The 17765-nt window shown below is 64.5% G+C and overlaps 1 protein-coding gene across 6 annotated transcripts; it reads left to right on the top strand.

The window, feature by feature from the left end:
- The first annotated feature begins 40 nt into the window (after positions 1-40).
- TRAF7 (TNF receptor associated factor 7) lies at positions 41-17278 on the top strand. Of its 6 annotated transcripts, none has more exons than XM_038540734.1 (21): positions 41-194; positions 7514-7632; positions 7856-7913; positions 9553-9644; positions 11201-11317; positions 11642-11734; positions 11945-11978; positions 12638-12821; positions 12908-13042; positions 13675-13892; positions 13968-14041; positions 14267-14315; positions 14398-14525; positions 14701-14783; positions 15535-15574; positions 15661-15777; positions 15865-15987; positions 16182-16301; positions 16390-16521; positions 16609-16728; positions 16897-17278. In XM_038540734.1, the coding sequence occupies exons 2-21, from the start codon at positions 7552-7554 to the stop codon at positions 16909-16911; spliced, it is 2013 nt and encodes a 670-aa protein (XP_038396662.1). In that variant the 5' UTR covers positions 41-194; positions 7514-7551; the 3' UTR covers positions 16912-17278. The 6 variants fall into 6 exon arrangements, with proteins under 6 accessions (XP_038396662.1, XP_038396665.1, XP_038396663.1 ...); XM_038540735.1 differs by lacking the exon at positions 41-194 and adding an exon at positions 5373-5608; XM_038540737.1 differs by lacking the exon at positions 7514-7632 and having other exon boundaries at positions 92-194.
- The last annotated feature ends 487 nt before the right edge of the window (positions 17279-17765 follow it).

The raw sequence follows: 17765 nt of genomic DNA, 5'->3' as shown, positions 1-17765 counted from the left end.
CGGAAGTCGTAGTTTCTGAGGAGCCGCGCGTGAGGCGGCCCCAAGGACATTGCGAGTCGGGGAACTACAAGTCCCGGCGTGCGCCGCGCCCGGGCGCTTCCGGCTCGCACGTCCTGTCCCTTTCCCGGCCGGCGGCCGCGGGGGCACGATGAAGCGGGAGGGTGGCGCTGCCGCTCCCCGGTGGCCGCGGGCGGGTGAGTGTCGGCGAGGCGCGCCTGGCCGGGGGCTCGTGCCTCGGGGCCGCGCGGGGGGCGCGTCGGGGCCCGCGGAGTGGGAGCGGCCTGGGGGGCGGGGCGGGCGCGGGCCGGGGTCTCGCGCGGTCGTTGCTCATTGCCTCCTCCCCGCCGCGTTGGTGGAGCGGCTTTGCTTCTCTGGCAGCTTTTCTGCGGCCCGCCGCTGTTGACACTGGGCGCCGAGCGTTCCCCGCCGTGCTTCGGTGGACGTGGAGCAATATCCCCGGTCTCCACCCGCTAGATACAGGGGCCTCCCCCCCACCCCGTGACCACCCGGAATGCCTCCAGGCATTGGCAGGCGTCTCCTGGGGGCTCAAGCCGGTGATCCCGGGTGCGGAGCGCTGGACAGCACCCGGGGAATCCTGAGGAGTTGTGATAGGTGTCGTGGGAGAAGCAGGACGCTGGAGGGGGGAGCCCTGGGCGCTCCCACCGGCTTGGTGAGGGCGGAGGTTCCTCCCGCAAGCAGCCTGTCCTGGGAAGTTGCTGGAAGAGCATGCCTGGCAGAGGGAGCAAGGTGTGCAAAGGCCAGAGTGAGGAGGAGGGGCCAGGTGCACCAGGGAGTGCTGGCAGAGGGGTGACAGGCAAGCCCCTGAGGCCGACACAGGGTGGCAGGGAGGCTGTTGGGGGGGCACTCAAGCCACGAGAGCCTGCGTCAGATCCAAGTCTAGTAAGGAGCCTCTGGCCGTGTGTGGAGGACGGACTGATGTTCCCGGGGAAGCAGAAGACGGTGAGGAGGCTGACCTGTGCGTGGGGGACAGCGGGCTGGGAGGGGGCTCCCACCCCTCACTGGGTCTGCTGTCTTGACCAGGCAGGGGCATGCAGCTGGGGCTGAACCTGCAGTTCTGGATCCCACCCTGCTTTGGCAGGACAGGGGTGGAGGCTAGGGCTGGGGATTCCGCCCTTTGCAGCCTCCCCTGCTTGGAGCTCCAGGCTGTCCAGCCTTCTCCCCATCCCACAGGCCTCCCCACGCGCACACAGGTCCCCTCTCCTGGTGGCTGCCCACCCTCCTGGCCTTTGCCAAGCATGTGGCCTCTCTCTTCCTCATTCCTTCTCTTTGGGCCCCTCCCTTCCCACACCCCTTCCCTGAAGGCCTGTGTAGCAGACACCACCTCTGTGTCATAAACCCCTACTTGCACTGCTCTGGGGATTCACGTTTCTCCATGGAACCCCCCAGCCCCGGTGTCTCGAGGTTCCTGTGTGGTATCTCTGTATTATCCCCCCCGGCAGCCAGAGCCTCACTGTGAGGGGAAGCGGGGGTAGGTAGGGGCAGCCTGGATGAAGGAGGTAACCAGCTGAGAAGGAGGGGGAGTCCTCCTTCCTGAAGGGTCCCTGTGGAGTAACCCCCACTGTGGCTGTGGGTCATGGTATTTCTGGAAACCAATGGAACAGACCAAAGCCTGCAGTATTGACTTAGTCGGGACAAGAACCCACAGAAAAGTGCCTACGGGGATCAGTAGTACTCTGGAGCCTCGTCCGCCTCTCCTCCCAGGGCCCCCAGCGACTCCAGCTCACATTCGCCCCCCCTCCCCAGCACAGGGACTGGCCCGCGGTGGGTGTGAACTTGGCCGTGGGAATGGCAAGGTGCGATCCGGGAGATGGGAGCAGTGTGTGGAAGGGCCCATGCTGACTGGGGGGCCCTGGGCAGGCTGGGCGCCGTGGCTTGGCGGCTCGGGGCACAGCTTGGCCTGGGGCTGCCTGGCCTCAGTGACGGCGGACTCCTCAGTTTGCTGGCAGAACAGAGGAAGCAAGAGGAACAGGGCTTCATTCGGCCTCTGCGTGGCCTCCTGCGGGCTCTAAGTCCTGGGATGGCCTCTCAGCTCCGTTTCTGGCTCCCGAGAGAGGCTGCTGTTGGCAGGGCCTTGGCTGGTGCCTTGAGAGGCGTCTCTCACAGTTCCTTTTTTTTTTTTTTTAATTTTTATTTATTTATGATAGTCACAGACAGAGAGAGAGAGAGAGAGAAAGAGAAAGAGGCAGAGGGAGGCAGAGGGAGAAGCAGGCTCCATGCACCGGGAGCCCGACGTGGGACTCGATCCCAGGTCTCCAGGATCGCGCCCTGGGCCAAAGGCAGGCGCTAAACCGCTGCGCCACCCAGGGTTCCCTCACAGTTCCTTTTGGATGTGGGTACATCCACTCCATTTCGGGGCTGGGAAATCGAAGGCCCGGGAGGGTGAGCAGCTTGCCCAAAGTCACGCAGTTGTTGTGTGGCAGAGGTGGGATTTGAATCCAGGTCTGAGTCCCGTGCTCGTGGCCTTGACCGTGATGCTATTCCATCTCCATAAAGGACACTTGCAGGGGTCAGCACGTGTCCAGCTTTGGGAGGTGTCGGCAGGACATAACCTGCTCTGAATCTGGGTCCCCACTGGCCTGACCTTGCTGTTGGGTGGGCCGCTGGGGCTTCGCCAGGCGCTCAGGCTGGCTTAGGCAGGAGGGACCCTTGCAGAGGGGCCCACCAGCCCCCCGCAGCTGTCCTGTGTGCTCTGGCCCTGCAGCAGAAGGCATTGGGTTGCTCTGTGGAGGAGTGTGGGTCAGGCGGGCAAACGACAGAGGAAATGGGCCCCTGGGGTGGGGGGGCAGCTAGTGCTAATGTCACTCGGGGACCTGCTGCTTGGCCGCCCCCAGCAGGGGAGGCATGCTGTCTGGAAGTCTAGTTGGGGGGTGAACCAACCCCAGGAGCCCCCAGGCAGAAGGAGCAGCCTTGCAGAACCAGGAGGGAAGGGATGTGCCAGGAATGGGGTGGACTTCGCATGCGCTCCCCGCTAATGCAGGGAAGCGAGAAAGAGGAAGGCAGAGGGACAGAAACCGCATGGGGAGCAGTGAGAACTGGCCAGGCGGCCTGGAGGTGTAGCCTGGGCCTAAGCCACTGCTGGCCACTTGGCTCTTGGGCACAGGCCCAGGACCCGTCTCCACAGGTTTAGACTCGCTGATTTAAGGCAGCGTGGGACGTGCTGCAGCGTGGGACGCGCTCCCATTTGTACCCCTGCCGCTGGAGGTGGGCCAGACCCTGAGTTGGTGGGAGAGTGTGGGCAGGTAAGAGTGGGCCCTGCAGCCAGGTGCTGAGATAGGAGGACAAATACCACCTTTTCCCAGAATGCTCTCTCCCTGCTCCGGATCTGGCCAGCCCCTTCCTCCAGGAAGCTCTCCAGGAGTAACCCCCCAGCCCCCCCCGCCCCCCCCAGGCTGAGTCTACAGCTTGTATGTGGCCATCCATCCTATCGGAGGGAAAGAGTAGGAGATGAGTCTGGCCCCAAGGGGCAGGTGGAAAGGCAGAGGCATTCCCCTTGCTGAGTGGGGGTTAGAGCCAGGCTGGCCCAGCAGGAGGGATGCTCTCCCTCCAGCAGAGGGGCCTGTGGGTGCTGGAGAGGCTGGGCCTGGATACCCAAGGTGAGAGGCCAGGCAGGGGTGTAAGGACCCAGCATCCCAGGGACGACCTTGGAGTTCCTGTGGATTAGGACTGTGGGTACAGAGACAAGGGTGGCAGGTGAGGGCAGGGAGGCCTGGCCGGCCTCGAGCCAGTGCCTGCTGAGGTGCTGAGGGGATCCCTGACATCACACCCTGCGTGTCTGGGATGGAAAAGACATCCTAAGAGGACGTCAGGGAACAGCAGGGGGAGTGTATGTGGCTCTGCTATGGCAACGCAGCCTGTTTCTATAGGATTTGGCCGCCCCGCTTGGGCTTGGGCCCCGGGGGCCTCGGGCAGGGGCTGACCCAGGGGCTGGGTGGTCCGTGGGTGATACGGGGCCTGTGCCTGGAGCTCCGGCTGTAATCCAGCCGGCCACCCACAGCTCCGTGCCAGGCAGGGCTGCGGTGTCCTGAGTCACCGGTACTCCCCCCGGAACCGTCACCACCAAATGTGCGGCCTGATGGGGTTTCCAGGGCATGCCTACCCCCTTGCTGGCTCAGCACAGGCTGTTTGGGAGACCCCACCACGCCCTCCGCCTGGGGCAGCTAGGGGAGCCGCCTCGGGGTGGGGCTTGGCTCTAGTGAGACCTGCTTCTCCCCCACCCCCCGCGGGATTCCAGCATGTGCACTGCCCACTCCACTGGCTGCCGGCCACACGAACCACGCTGGGGGACCCGTGTCCCACACTCCCAAGGGTGACGCCTTAGCAGATCCTGATGCCTTCTGTCCAGGGCATGAGCTGGGGAGGGGTCCCCCAGAGAAGGGGGCTGGTGGGGGGGCTTTCCCGGCAAGGAGCTAGGGGTAGGACCTTGTAGGTGGATCTCTGGTTCCCCCTTGGGCAGGGAGTGTACCCCAGAGCCCCAGAAGTCCTTTGGATACAGATGTGGGTGGACAAAGATCCGTGGGCCTTGACCCTAGGCTCACGTGAGGGGCTACAGGGGGGCTGGTTCTGCACTGACCCTGAGCGCCCTTGGGTACCATGCCCCCCCCCCAACCTGAGGCAGACAGACCACCCATCTCTGCTGGGACTTGGGGTCTTGTGTCTCTAAGAGAATTCTCAGGTCCTTGCCCTGGGCTCTGCTGAGACACCTGGAAGAGGCAGGGTAGGGACCTGGCTGGGGAGGGGGAGCTGGGGGGGCTCTGTCTCCTCCCACCCCAGCTGGGCCTGGCAGGTCCAGCCCACAGCTCCTCCCAGTTTGGGAGAGTCCGGTTGTCCAGTTGACAGCTCCCTGTCAGCCTGCTTACAGGGTAATGTGGAGTGGTGAAGGGGCCAACTCCCGGGGGCTGGGGTACACCCCCAGGACAGCTGGGCGGCCAAGGGGTGTGGAGCTGTGCGGGTCACTTCCTGGGTTTGGCCTGCAGAGCTGGAGGATGCCAGAGAAGACTCTTCTTGCAAGATGCAACCCCTGGGGAGGGAGCAGGGCTGAAAGCTCAGGGCATCTTGCTCAATTCCTGGATGCTTAGGGTAGGAACTGATCCCTGTGTTGGGGGCGCACAGCTGGTGGGGGGGGGGCAGTGGCCTGCACCCTGGGGCTGCGTGCCAACCTGTGTAAATGGGGAAGTGGTTCCCTCGTCTACTCCGTCTACTCCGTCCCTACTTCCTACTCCGTCCCTACTTCCGCCCTTTCTGTGGCTGGGTTTTGCTCTCTGCCCCCACCCGCTGCCCTGCGTCTGAGGCCGCTATTGGCCGTTGGGGGACTCTCCAGCCCATTTGCATGTTGCCCTGCTAGCCCTGCGTGCCTTTCTGTTTACTTCACTCCTGAGCGAGGGAGAGCCAGACCAGACGCCTGCGCTCTCAGACTTCAGCAACAGGCACACAGGCCCCATGGGGGCTGGCGGGCTGGCCGGGGTCCCAGGGAGTGTCCCTGCTGGGGTCGCGGCTGCCCAGACCCCGGGTGCTGCTTGCTGGAGCTGGCTGCTGGCCTCTGGGCTTTGGGAGCTTGCAGCAGAGGGAGCAGATGGATTGTAAAATCCAGGTCAGTGTGAGCCAGCTGCCTCCCTGCGACCCACCCCCACCCTCCTCCCAGCTTGCCTGTGGTGCTGAGGCGGGAGCCAACCTTGGGCTTCCCGAAAGGTGAGTCCTGGAGCTCCTCTATTCGAGCTGTGTGGACCTCACCCCGGCCACAGTGGCCATAATCCAAGCAGGGCAGCACCCAAGATTTCCTGCTTAGCACGGAGACCAGCAGCGGCGCTGGAGGTCGGGCTTCTGGACACGCCACATTCACACCTCTGTCCTCGGGCCTGATACTGCCCACTCCCAGGAGCCCCTGCCTGCCCCCCCCCCCCCCTCCAGAGGACAAGCCACTGGAGAGCCTGGTCTAGGACACACAGCCAAGTCCCTTGAGTCACAGCAGGGGGAGTGGTGGGCAGGAGAGGAGGCTTTGGTCCACCTCGTGTGTCCCTCTGCCTAGCTGGACCCGTAGGGCACTCTGAACAGGGCTGGCGGTACCTTGTGGGTGCAAACTCGGGGGCTGAGAGTCACCCATTGAGGCCTGAGTCTAGAAGCCTGGGAGGGGGGCTTGAAGGTGACATTTGAAGGGGCAGGCGGGAGAGAACACAGGGTGAGGGCCGGACAGATAGCTCAGGAGCAGTGTGGGGACAGAGCTTGAGGGCCAGCTCTCTCCTGGAGACCGTGGGTTGGGCCCGAAGACCCCTGCGTGGTTCCGGGGTGTGTGTGAGGCAGACGTGGGTGGCCAGGTGTGCTGGGTCACGAGGGCCTGATGGAGAAGGTGCTGCAGCCAGCTGACCGCGGGTGGGGACAGAGAGCATCCCTTGCCTTCTCCCACGGTGTGGGAGGCCTAGCAGCCCACCCGCCAGGCGCCCTTTCCAGTCCTCAGGCCTTCAGACCATGGGGTGGGCCCCAGCCTGCCACACCCCCTTCTGTCTCATAGGAGCAAGACCAGCTGGTTTCCCGGGGAGATGCTGACACTTGTTCTGGTGGCTGGGCTGGGCGGCTAGTGATGAGCTCATGGTGTAGCATCCCAGGGGGGCTGTTCAGGGGTCTCCCGGGGCAGAGAGCTCATGTCCGCCAGGTGGAGGCAGTCCTGGGGATGCAGCCTTCCTCCTCGTGGGGAGCCTGGCCTGACACTGGGGCCCTGTGGCTACGCTGACTCCGGGCCATGGCAGGAGGTGGGGCACAGGCCACGACTGTGGACACTGACGCTGGGAGGGCCTCTGGGAAGGGGCAGTGGAGCAGCTCTCCCCGGCCCATCCATGATCTGGGCAGCCGCTGGCCCTCTCCTCTCCAGTAGCCTGTGCTCCCCTCTTCTGTTCTCGGAGGCCCAGGATGGTTCCCACTGTGCCCTCTCCTGCCACCTCCGCCCACGAGTCCTCAGCTAAGCCTGAGGAGTGAGTCAGGGCTCTCATCTCTTGCCCCTGCCCCCAAAATGGCTTTATCTGCATGACGAGGCTCTGAGTGTTGGGCACCAGGTGTGTCATGCATAGGTTCCCTGGGGTGTGGCCACCGTCCCCTGTCCGCAGGAAGGGGACTACCCAGGGCCTGACACACCTACCCTGGCAGGAAGCAGGCATATGGCTTGATCCCGTCCTGGGCGCCACGGCCCAGTCTCGGCCCCGAGGACAGTTGCCCTCACACCTGGGGGGTCAGACGGCACCGTGGGGGCCTCCACCTCCTGGGCGGAGCTTGTGGCTTTTCTGAAGGGCTAGGCCTTAAAGGAAGGTAAAACTCAGGGCCTGCTGCCTGCCTACAGCCGGGGCCTCCTCCCTTCCTGGAGCCTGTGCACATCTGGGGCGGGAGGCAGGCAGGGAGAGGGACTTTGCCCATGTGGCCGCGCCTCTTCACGACCAGTGGCAGAGAGGCCGAAGTGTGCCCGCGGGGACCAGGCTACTGTCTGAAGCCCACCCTTGTGCCGCCCGCCCAGGAGACGCTGCCGGAGGACCCTAGATGCCTCTCTAGAGCATGAGCTCGGGCAAGAACGCCCGCTACAACCGCTTCTCCGGGGGGCCCGCCAACCTTCCCACCCCAGACGTCGCAGCTGGGGTAAGAGGAGACCTCGTGGGCCGGGGTCTGCCCTTTACGCCCGCTACACATGCGCGGCCCTCTAGCAGAGCTTCTGGAGCCGACCCCTCCCGGCTTGGGTGGTCCGTGCATATGCACGCATGCCCACAGGCACACCGGCGTGAAGGCATGTCCGTGCGTGTTTGTGTGTGTGTCCACATCCACTTTGGGGGCCGGGGTCAAACCTTCTGCATTCTCTCTCCAGACCAGGATGGAAACGACCTTTGGACCCGCCTTTTCGGCTGTCACCACCATCACGAAAGGTGAGTGTGCCAGCCCCAGCCGGTCTGGGCTGGCAGGACTGGGTGGCACTAGCTCCCGCCAGGGTCTGTGGGGTGCTTCCGGTGGGGCAGGAGCGGCACTGGTGTTGGAGGGGGGCTCCCTGCTGCTCTGCTGCTGCTGCATCCCCGTCCTGTCCCGCACCCTGGATCCCCCACCCATCCCTAGTGAGCCCTGGCCCGTCCCTGCCCCAAGGTCCTAGCAGCCCCTGCAGGACCGGGACTGGGGACCACCCAGGACACTGGCAGGTGAGAAGGACTCATAGGGTCCTTCCTCCAGCCTGGTTGCACCCCTGGGCCATTTATCGGAGGAGGTCATCAGGAGCAACAAACGGGGGCACAGCCTCTTTCCCGGGTCACGAGGGTCACGAGGGATGTGGGCAGGGGGTTCAGGGGGTGCCTTTCTGCTGCGCTGCTCCTTGCACAAGTAGCTAGTTTCTCAGGGCTTTTCTGGAGGTTCTTCCAGCAGGTGGCGGGGCTGCCTCACACATGTGCTCATGCCAGCTCCTCTGCCACTGGGTGACCCAGCCCGAGGCTCTGAAAGGGCCCTTTTTTCTTCTTTGACGTTCGGTCCTGAGCAAAAGAAAAGAAACGTCCCCTATCATCCCAGCACCTGAGGTGCTCTCCTCAACGCTTCGCCACCCTCAGAAGCTGCAGGGCTCCAGGCTGAGTCTGTCTGGTGCTCGCCCCACCAGCACCCTGCTCAGTGGCGGGGAGGGGTCAGAGCTGGGCGTACAGATGGGGAAACTAAGGCCCAGTCACAGGCAGCTGCTCACACCTGGAATCACGAACCCAGGTCTTCGGGGCTGGGCATGACATCTGGGCTTGGCTGGTGTCGGAGGCTGGTGCCAGCCATGCCAGGGCTTCCGGCTGCTGCCCACAGGGCCTGTGAGGGAGGTTCTTGGGCTCTCACGTGGACCCCTGGCCAACACCTTCCATGCAGTGGGCTGAGAAGGCCGGAGGCTAGGCCAGGTTCTGGCCAGGGGAGCAGTGGAAGATGAGTGGACCCCACAGTGGGCTGTCCCAGGCCCCACCACACACCAGCTGAGGGGCCTCTCTGCCTCTGTTACTCCTGGGTGCACAGAGGCCTTCAGAGCCCTCGCCCCCACCCTGGCAGGGTCTCCTTGAGGGCAGACAAGACCGTATCCCAGATCCAAGCACATGGCATTGGGTATGATTACTCAGGCGTTGGCCTCGTGCCTTAGCCAGACACAGGGCAGCCCCAGGAGCAGGCTGGCAGAAGGGAGAGGCAGAGAAGACCTTCCACCCTCCCTTCAGCCCACCTAGGGAGTGCGAATGTGGGGGCTCCTCCCTTCCTGGATCACCACGGCCCTAGCTGGGGGCTCAGGCCAGCTCACGCCCTTGCCCTTGCCATGCTCCGGCTCCTGCCAGGGGCTCCCAGCTGCCCACGAACCCAGCCCTGACCCAGTGTCCCTCAGATCAAGAAGGAGGCCAAGGAAGCGGGTGGGGGCAAGGAGACTTGCCAGAGAGAACTAGCCCCATGTCAGGCCCAGCTCCTGCCGCTGCTGGGCCCATCTGCCCAGGGGCCTGCCTCCCACCATGATGGGCCAGGCACAGCCCCATGACCCCCACTCATGGCATTCCAACCCTCTTTGCTTGGTAGCTGATGGGACCAGCACGTACAAACAGCACCGCAGGACGCCGTCCTCCTCCAGCACCCTTGCCTACTCACCACGAGATGAGGAGGACAGCATGGTAGGTCTGTGCAGTGACCACCTCTCCCCACAGCCTCCCGTCGTGCCCCCCTTCCCAAGAGCCTGGTCCCTGGAGTAGCTGAAGAAGGCGGCTTAGCTGCGAGGCATGCCCCAGCGTAGGTCTGCAGTGGGTAGTGGGCCAAGGAGGCAGAGGGCTGGCGTGTCCGGACACCCTAAAGCCTCAGTACCCATGGCTGGACTGTGTGGAAGACGAGTCCAGAGAGGGCAGCTGGGCCGTAGGGTGCAGGGCCTACAAGCTGGAGCGACGGGAGCCACGGACTGTTCAGCCCTGCGGGTGACAAGATCAGATTTCCATTTTTAAAGGTGCCTCTGGTGTGGAGTGGAGGATGGGGGGTGGGCCGCCGGTGGAGATTGGAGGCCCGAGCAGGTACCTGGAGGCTGTGAGGGCTGCACGGGTGCGGGACAGCCAGAGAGCTTCCTGCCACTGGTGCTGCAGAGTGAGGAAGGGGCTCGGGCAGTGTCGGGTTGGCCGTCCATTCCCAGGCCGTGTGGCCAGCGTCAGGGTGGCTGTGCTCTGCCTGTCTGGGCCCTGGCCCTGCCGATGGAAGGGAGGACCTGCACTGGCCCGGGGGGTGGCTGGGTCCCTCCTGCCACTCGCCTGTCCCAGGCCTTGTTTTCTGCCTTCCCTCGGCGGGACCTCACCAGTGCATGCCTGGCTGACTCCAGCTAGTTCTCCTGCCCTCCCAGCCTCGCAGGACCCATGCCTTCACGTGCTGGGCTGCCGCACCTTGGATTCTATTTAATCCAAAGATAAACGGTATTTCTACGCATTCAAACATGCCACATGCTAGGCGCTGCACCAGGCCTTCTCCAAGCACAAAGCAGATGCTTGGCGCCCCACTCCCTGTGGCTGCACCTGCCTCGGGCTCCATGACCCCTGACTCCCCTGTGGCTGGTGGGGAGGGGATTTTCCTGACCTTGTGCAGAGGTTCAGACGGGCAGCCGCGGGCCCGTGGGCTGTGGAGGCTGGAGGTCTGTGGTTCATGAATGAGGCCTCTGGGTGGGCCGGGAGTGTGGGGAGCAGTGGCTCTTACAGGATCCCTACTTGGGGGGGGGGAACAGAGCCCCCCCTGGCTCCCCCAGACCCTCCCCCTCTGGTTAGGCATCTTGGCCCGGGGTCAGCGGGGGGCGTCCCTGCCCTCCATGGGAGCCTCAGTGGCCTGGCCGAGGGGACCCAGGGACCCAGGGCCCCATAGCATCCGCCAGCCGTCCCTCCCTCTAGCGGTCCGGGCACTGAGGCTGGCCCAGGACTGGCTGATGGAGGCGCCCCGTGCGCAGCCCACACTCCCTCACGGGAAGCAGGAAGCGGGCCAGGCGAGCGTGTCCTCCTGGAATTCAATAGCAGGAAGTCTCTCCATTTACACAAAGAAAGTTGGCAGACGTGCGCGGGTGGCCCAGCAACAGGGCCGGGACCGCCGGGCAGGCAGGGGCCCGGGCACCGCACCGGCTCCCCGGGCACACGCGTGAGCGCCCGCCGGGACCAGGGGGCCCTGCCCTCCCCGCGGCTGACGGGCTGCCTGCCCCCGTGCCCTCTAGCCCCCCATCAGCACCCCACGCCGCTCCGACTCGGCTATCTCCGTCCGCTCCCTGCACTCAGAGTCCAGCATGTCCCTGCGCTCCACGTTCTCGCTGCCTGAGGAGGAGGAGGAGCCGGTAGGTGTGTCCGCGCGGCAGGGCGGCCCCTCCGTCTGTGGTGGCGGTGGCGGCAGGACCTTCCCCTTGGGCCTGGTGAGAGGGTGTGATCCCGCCCAGTCCCCCCAGGCACGCTCTTCGCCTTCTCAGCCCTGGCAGTGAGGGTGGATCCCGGTGCAGGGGGTCCCTTCCAGTCTTTGTCAGGTGGACGGTACGCACGGGTGGCCAAGGGCGCAGCTAGAGGGACCGTCCCCGTCCCCTCCAGTGCAGGCCCAGCCCGGGGCCTCAGCAGGCCCTCCCTGGGCCAGGGCGCAGCAGTCCCCTCACCTGCCCGCACTGCTCTAGGAGCCGCTGGTGTTTGCTGAGCAGCCCTCGGTGAAGCTCTGCTGCCAGCTTTGCTGCAGCGTGTTCAAGGACCCTGTGATCACCACGTGTGGGGTAAGGCCACCACGTCCCGCCCTGCCCGTCCCTTCCTGACCTGTGCGCTGCCACGAGGCCAGGCAGGCTGCCGGCCACTGTGCTGCGGAACTTTGGTCTCAGTTGCGGGCCCAGCAGGTGTGGCTGCCCTGCAGGTGCCCCTGTAGGGGGCCGGGCGGTTGGGGGGGCAGCTCTGTGGCTGTGCTCCAAGCTCACCCGTCATCTCCACAGCACACGTTCTGTCGAAGATGTGCCTTGAAGTCAGGTAAGGCCCTTGCAGACCCGGGCCCGGCCACCTCGTTACCCAGGGTGGGGGTAGGGGGGTCCCTCCAGGGGGTCCTATCCCGCGCCCAGCACTGATAGTGCCCCTGCTACATGGGGGCTCCTCCCTCATCCTGCCCCCAGTAGCTCTGCCACAGGCAGCAGCAGCGCCAGGTGCACGCTGGCCAGCCTCTGAACCTGACGGGCAGAGCAGTGAGACCCACAGCTCACGGGCCCCGGGCTCTCTGACGGGGGCTGCCCACCTCACTATCTCGGCCTTGGCGCCCTGCCCCAGGCCTGGCTCCTCTCCACGCTGTGTCTCCAGCTCTCTCCACCCCGTCCCGGACTCCTGAGTCAGCTGAGGGGCCTCTGTCCCCTCCTTCTCACCCAGTGGTCATTCATGGTGGCCCGGCTATGCACCCCTCCTGTTCCAGGCCTCTCAGCAGGGCAGGTAGATGAGTGGATCAGGCCCCAGACACAGGTTCATTCCACCCAGCGTGGGGAGCATGCTCCGGGCCTGCCACACCAGGCCTCAGTTTCCCACCAGCTGCTCACCAGGGAAGAGTCCTCCCCCAGCACAGCCTGGCCACAGTGCTCTGAACAGAGGTGCCAGGGGAGGGGGTGGCCAGGTGGACTGTGGGGTCAGCACGCCCTTCCCTCCAGAGAAGTGCCCCGTGGACCACGCCAAGCTGACAGTGGTGGTGAACAACATTGCGGTGGCCGAGCAGATCGGGGAGCTCTTCATCCACTGCAGGCACGGCTGCCGGGCAGCAGGGGGCGGGAAGCCCCCAGTCTTTGAGGTGGACCCCCGAGGGTGCCCCTTCACCATCAAGCTCAGCGCTCGCAAGTAAGTACCCTCCACAGCCCCTGGCTCCCCAGCTCCCGGGGTGCTGAGAACCGGCGCCCCTGCCCGCCGTGTCCTGCCTCCCACAGGGACCACGAGGGCAGCTGTGACTACAGGCCCGTGCGATGCCCTAACAACCCCAGCTGCCCACCCCTCCTCAAGATGAACCTGGAAGCCCACCTCAAGGAGTGCGAGCACATCAAGTGTCCCCACTCCAAGTACGGGTGAGTGGGCGGGGGCGGGCGCGCGGGGGCTGCCCTAGGATGGTGGTGGGCAGGCAGGAGGGCAGGGGGTGGGGGCCGGGCTGGCATTCACAGTCCCTCCTTCAGCAAACCTTTGTTGAGATCCACTTGTGTGCTGAGCGCTGGGGAGACAGCCAGGGTCCCCGGGGAGACGGACCCTAGCGGGAGCCACACCACCAGCTGTGTAATTACAACCTGAGGTACAGGTGCTGTGCAGGAGAGACCCGAGCCCTACAGGAACGCAGAGGGGTCGGAGTGGCTGGGGCGCGGGGGGCCAGGGAAGGCGGGCCCTGAGAACTAATGCATGTGCGGGTGTGCGCCAAGGACCAGCACAAGGGCTCTGGGCAGCTGGACCCATGGGGGCGGGGGGGCAGCTGAGGTGTGCTGGGCAGGAGGGGCAGGAAGCTGGGAGGCGGGCCAAGGGCCCTCGGAGGGCTGCGAGCAGGAGCAAAGTGACTGGATTTCCTTGCAAAGCAGCTGCTGGGTGCTGAGCGGGAGCAGGACACATAGGCGGGGAGCAGGTGTGGGAGGACTGGACAGAGACTCCTGGGGTGAGGGGCCCCGCCAAGCGGGCAGGTGAGCCGGTGGGCAGGGCAGCCATCCTGGCCCTCCAGGTGCACGTTCATCGGGAACCAGGACACGTATGAGACGCACCTGGAGACCTGTCGCTTTGAGGGCCTGAAGGAGTTTCTGCAGCAGACGGACGACCGCTTCCACGAGATGCATGTGGCGCTGGCCCAGAAGGACCAGGAGATCGCCTTCCTGCGCTCCATGCTGGGCAAGCTCTCAGAGAAGATTGACCAGCTGGAGAAGAGCCTGGAGCTCAAGTTCGGTGAGGGCATGTCCCAGAGAGGCAGGGTGGCAGCCCCTCTTCCTGGTCCTTGACACCCTCTTCCCTGTCACCCAGACGTCTTAGACGAAAACCAGAGCAAGCTCAGTGAGGACCTCATGGAGTTCCGCAGGGATGCGTCCATGCTGAACGTGAGCAGCAGTCGGGGCCCAAGTGCAGGGGGCAGTGGGGGGAACGGGGGAGCTCAGGACTGCCTCTCATGTGGGTCCCAGCAGGAGGCCCATCCCCACTCACCGTCAGGTGCTTGTGCCAGGGGCGGCTGCCGCTGCGCCTGTTCTGCCCCGGCCGAGCGCTGCCTGGGGGCAGGGGGGTAACGGAGCCACAGCCAATGTGCCTTCCGCTCTTGCCCTTGGCAGGACGAGCTGTCCCATATCAACGCAAGGCTCAACATGGGCATCCTAGGATGTGAGTACCGGCCTGCCACTGCCGCTCCCACCCCCGCCCCTGGGCGCCGCCAGGCCCTCACCAGCTCCTCCCGCCTCCACAGCCTACGACCCGCAGCAGATCTTCAAGTGCAAAGGAACCTTCGTGGGCCACCAGGGCCCTGTCTGGTGTCTCTGTGTCTACTCCATGGGGGACCTGCTCTTCAGCGGCTCCTCCGACAAGACCATCAAGGTGAGTGGGGTCTTGCCTGGGGGGTGGTCTACAGCCTGGGACAGGGCGGGCACTGCATGCCAACCTCTCCAGCTCTGGCCTGCCTATGGCCGAGGCTTTTCCCTGAGCACACCTTCCATCCTTGCTGGCATTGGGCTGACCCTGCTGGGACCCACTCTGACCCTGGTCTCTGCAGGTTTGGGACACGTGTACCACCTACAAGTGCCAGAAGACCCTGGAGGGTCACGACGGCATTGTGCTAGCGCTGTGCATCCAAGGGTGAGTGGAGGCATGTGTGCATCTACTGCCCACAGCGCCCGTGCAGAGCCAGCGACAGTAGACCCCGTGCCGCCACCCCGTGGGCCATAGCTCGAGCCTGTGTGGCCCCATGTGTCCTCAAGTGGCTGTGTCTAGCCCTCTTGTGGGGCACCCTGACTCTCGAGCAAGGCTGGATGGCGAGGTGGTGGCACACGGGCCCTCCCTCTCTGAAGACACACATTCACGACATATGGAGCTGGTGTGGGGGTGCCTCAGGCAGCCAGAGGGCATGGTGGAGGCGGGAGTTCAGCTCCTGCTCGCCGGCCTGTAGCCAGAGCCCTGGGCACGGTTCAGGGACAGGACCACCGAGTTGCTGTCCCGGCAACCCCCTTGCCCCCAGGGTAGCCCTTTCTAGACCTTTTCTCTTGTCTCGTGTCATGAGGTCTCATGTCATGGCATGAGCGTGAGGCATGGAGAGAGAGAGGCGCATGCTCCCTCCCAGAAAGCAGCGGCTTCACTGCCAGCAGCACTGACGGGGATCATTACCTCCCAGCTCGCTGTCGGACACCTGCCAAGCAGGCGGCAGGGTTCGGGCTTCCATTCCCAAGGTTCCCTCGCCGAGACAGGAAAACCAAGGACTCAAGGGAGCAGGTGTGGCCCTGGCGCTGGCCCGAGCTGCCGATTCCTGGTGGCTGCTGCTCCCTCGGCCTGGCAGGACAGTGTCAGCAAGCATGGTGGCTTCTGCCCTGACACCTTGCCTCCGCTCCCCCAGGTGCAAGCTGTACAGTGGCTCAGCGGACTGCACCATCATCGTGAGTGGGGCAGGCAGGTGGGCAAGAGAGGCCGGGGCCACACTGGGGTCTGGGAACCTGAGGCTGCCCGTTCTCCCGCACACCAGGTGTGGGACATCCAGAACCTGCAGAAGGTGAACACAATCCGGGCTCATGACAACCCGGTGTGCACGCTGGTCTCCTCACACAACATGCTCTTCAGCGGCTCCCTGAAGGCCATCAAGGTCCGGCAGGACGTTGCGCGTGCACATGTGGGGCATCGGGGTGCCGGGTGCCTGCCCCCCAGCCTGTGCTTACAGCTGTCCCCGCAGGTCTGGGACATCGTGGGCACTGAACTGAAGCTAAAAAAGGAGCTCACGGGTCTCAACCACTGGGTTCGAGCCCTGGTGGCTGCCCAGAGCTACCTGTACAGCGGCTCCTACCAGACAATCAAGGTATGCCCTGCGTGCTTCCCGCGGGAGGACCGCCCCCTGTGCCAACACCGCCCAGGCCTGCTCCTGGGAGCTCCATCTCCCCTGTCCCCTCACATATCCTGGAGGATGGGGGGCTGCTCACACTGTCCAGAGCCTCAGAAGCCCTGGGGGTGAGGTGCCTGGCCGGGGACCAAGTGGCCTGAGCTTGTCTGCAGATCTGGGACATCCGGACCCTCGACTGCATCCACGTCCTGCAGACATCTGGCGGCAGCGTCTACTCTATTGCTGTGACGAATCACCACATTGTCTGTGGCACCTACGAGAACCTCATCCATGTAAGGCGGATGCCTAGGGGCAGGGCCTAACTCTGGGCCCCTGTCCTCCCTCATCTGTGGCTCTGACCTGCCTGTGCCACTCTCTCAGGTGTGGGACATCGAGTCCAAGGAGCAGGTGCGGACCCTGACGGGCCACGTTGGCACCGTGTACGCCCTGGCCGTCATCTCCACACCAGACCAGACCAAAGTCTTCAGTGCGTCCTATGACCGGTCTCTCAGGGTGCGTGCTGCACTGGCCTGATGCTGCTGGGAGGCTGAGGGTGGGCGGCGGGGCCCGGGTGAGGCCTCATGTTCCGTGTGCCCCCAGGTGTGGAGTATGGACAACATGATCTGCACGCAGACCCTACTGCGTCACCAGGGCAGTGTAACTGCACTGGCTGTGTCCCGGGGCCGGCTCTTCTCAGGTGCCGTGGACAGCACTGTGAAGGTCAGCACCTTGGCTCGGGCCTTCCCGGGGCTGCACACCCGGAGCAGGGGACGGGGGCTGAGGACCTAGGAGCTTTGGGCAGGTGGCCCTAGAGGGCCAGGACGAATGGCAGGTGGTGGTGAGGCAGCGGGGCCAAAGGGCACCTGAGACAGAGCCCTTCCTCTGCAGGTTTGGACTTGCTGATGGAATCCAGGCCAGTGTTGGCTTCCTCTGGGACCTCACAGGCCTGTCCCAAGCAGGCTGGCCATGTGAGGGGCCTCGAGGGAGGGTCTCTGCCTGGCCCATGGGGACAGGCAGGCAGGCTCACTTGGCCAGGCAGTGTCCTCCCCGCCCTGTGCCTGGCGAGCCTCCCTTTGCTTGGCCTTGTGATCGTCGCTGCCGGGATAGCGCCCAGCCCTCCCTGGTGCCAGGTACGACGCTCGCCCGGCCCACGCTCCATCCCCCCCCCCCCAGATGGACTGTGGGCCTTTTTACTCACCTTTTCTACTGTTTTTAGACTGTATATAGATTTGATTACTTCCTGATTGAAATAAAAACTGCACAGACTGTGGCTATGAGTGGGGACAGTCTTTGCGGTGACAGAGAGGCCACCCCAGAATGCCAGCAGGAGGGAGGCTGGGGAGGAGCCACAGAAGAGCTCCTCTGGTCAGCCCCAGGATGTAGCCCCCTGACCAACTTCCTGCTGCCAGGAGCAAACTAAACCCCCACTCTCCCCAACACACGTCCCCAAGAAGTGAGCCAGGCAGCTCTGTTTTCTGCTGTTTATTGACAGCTGACAGCAGCTCCCTGCCCGGAACCCCCCTCCCCACTTGCTGGAGCCCCGGCCTGGGCCGCCCACTGAAGAGAGGCCAGGCGCACCCACCTGGGGCAGCATCAGGGCATGACAGTTGGAAGGGGCCCCACATGCCCAGATGCCACGTCGGCCGATCCCCTCTGCCCGCCCACATCACAACCGCTGGTTTTTCGGGGTCGTTGATTTTTTTTTTTTTTTTTTTTTTTTTTTTTTTTTTTTTTTAAGAAACGTCAAAGTTGTGCCC

Source organism: Canis lupus, chromosome 6 (genome assembly GCF_011100685.1).
Source record: "Canis lupus familiaris isolate Mischka breed German Shepherd chromosome 6, alternate assembly UU_Cfam_GSD_1.0, whole genome shotgun sequence".
NCBI lineage: Eukaryota > Metazoa > Chordata > Mammalia > Carnivora > Canidae > Canis > Canis lupus.
Note: the sequence above shows the minus strand (reverse complement) of the source record. Positions and strands in the feature narration are given on the sequence as shown.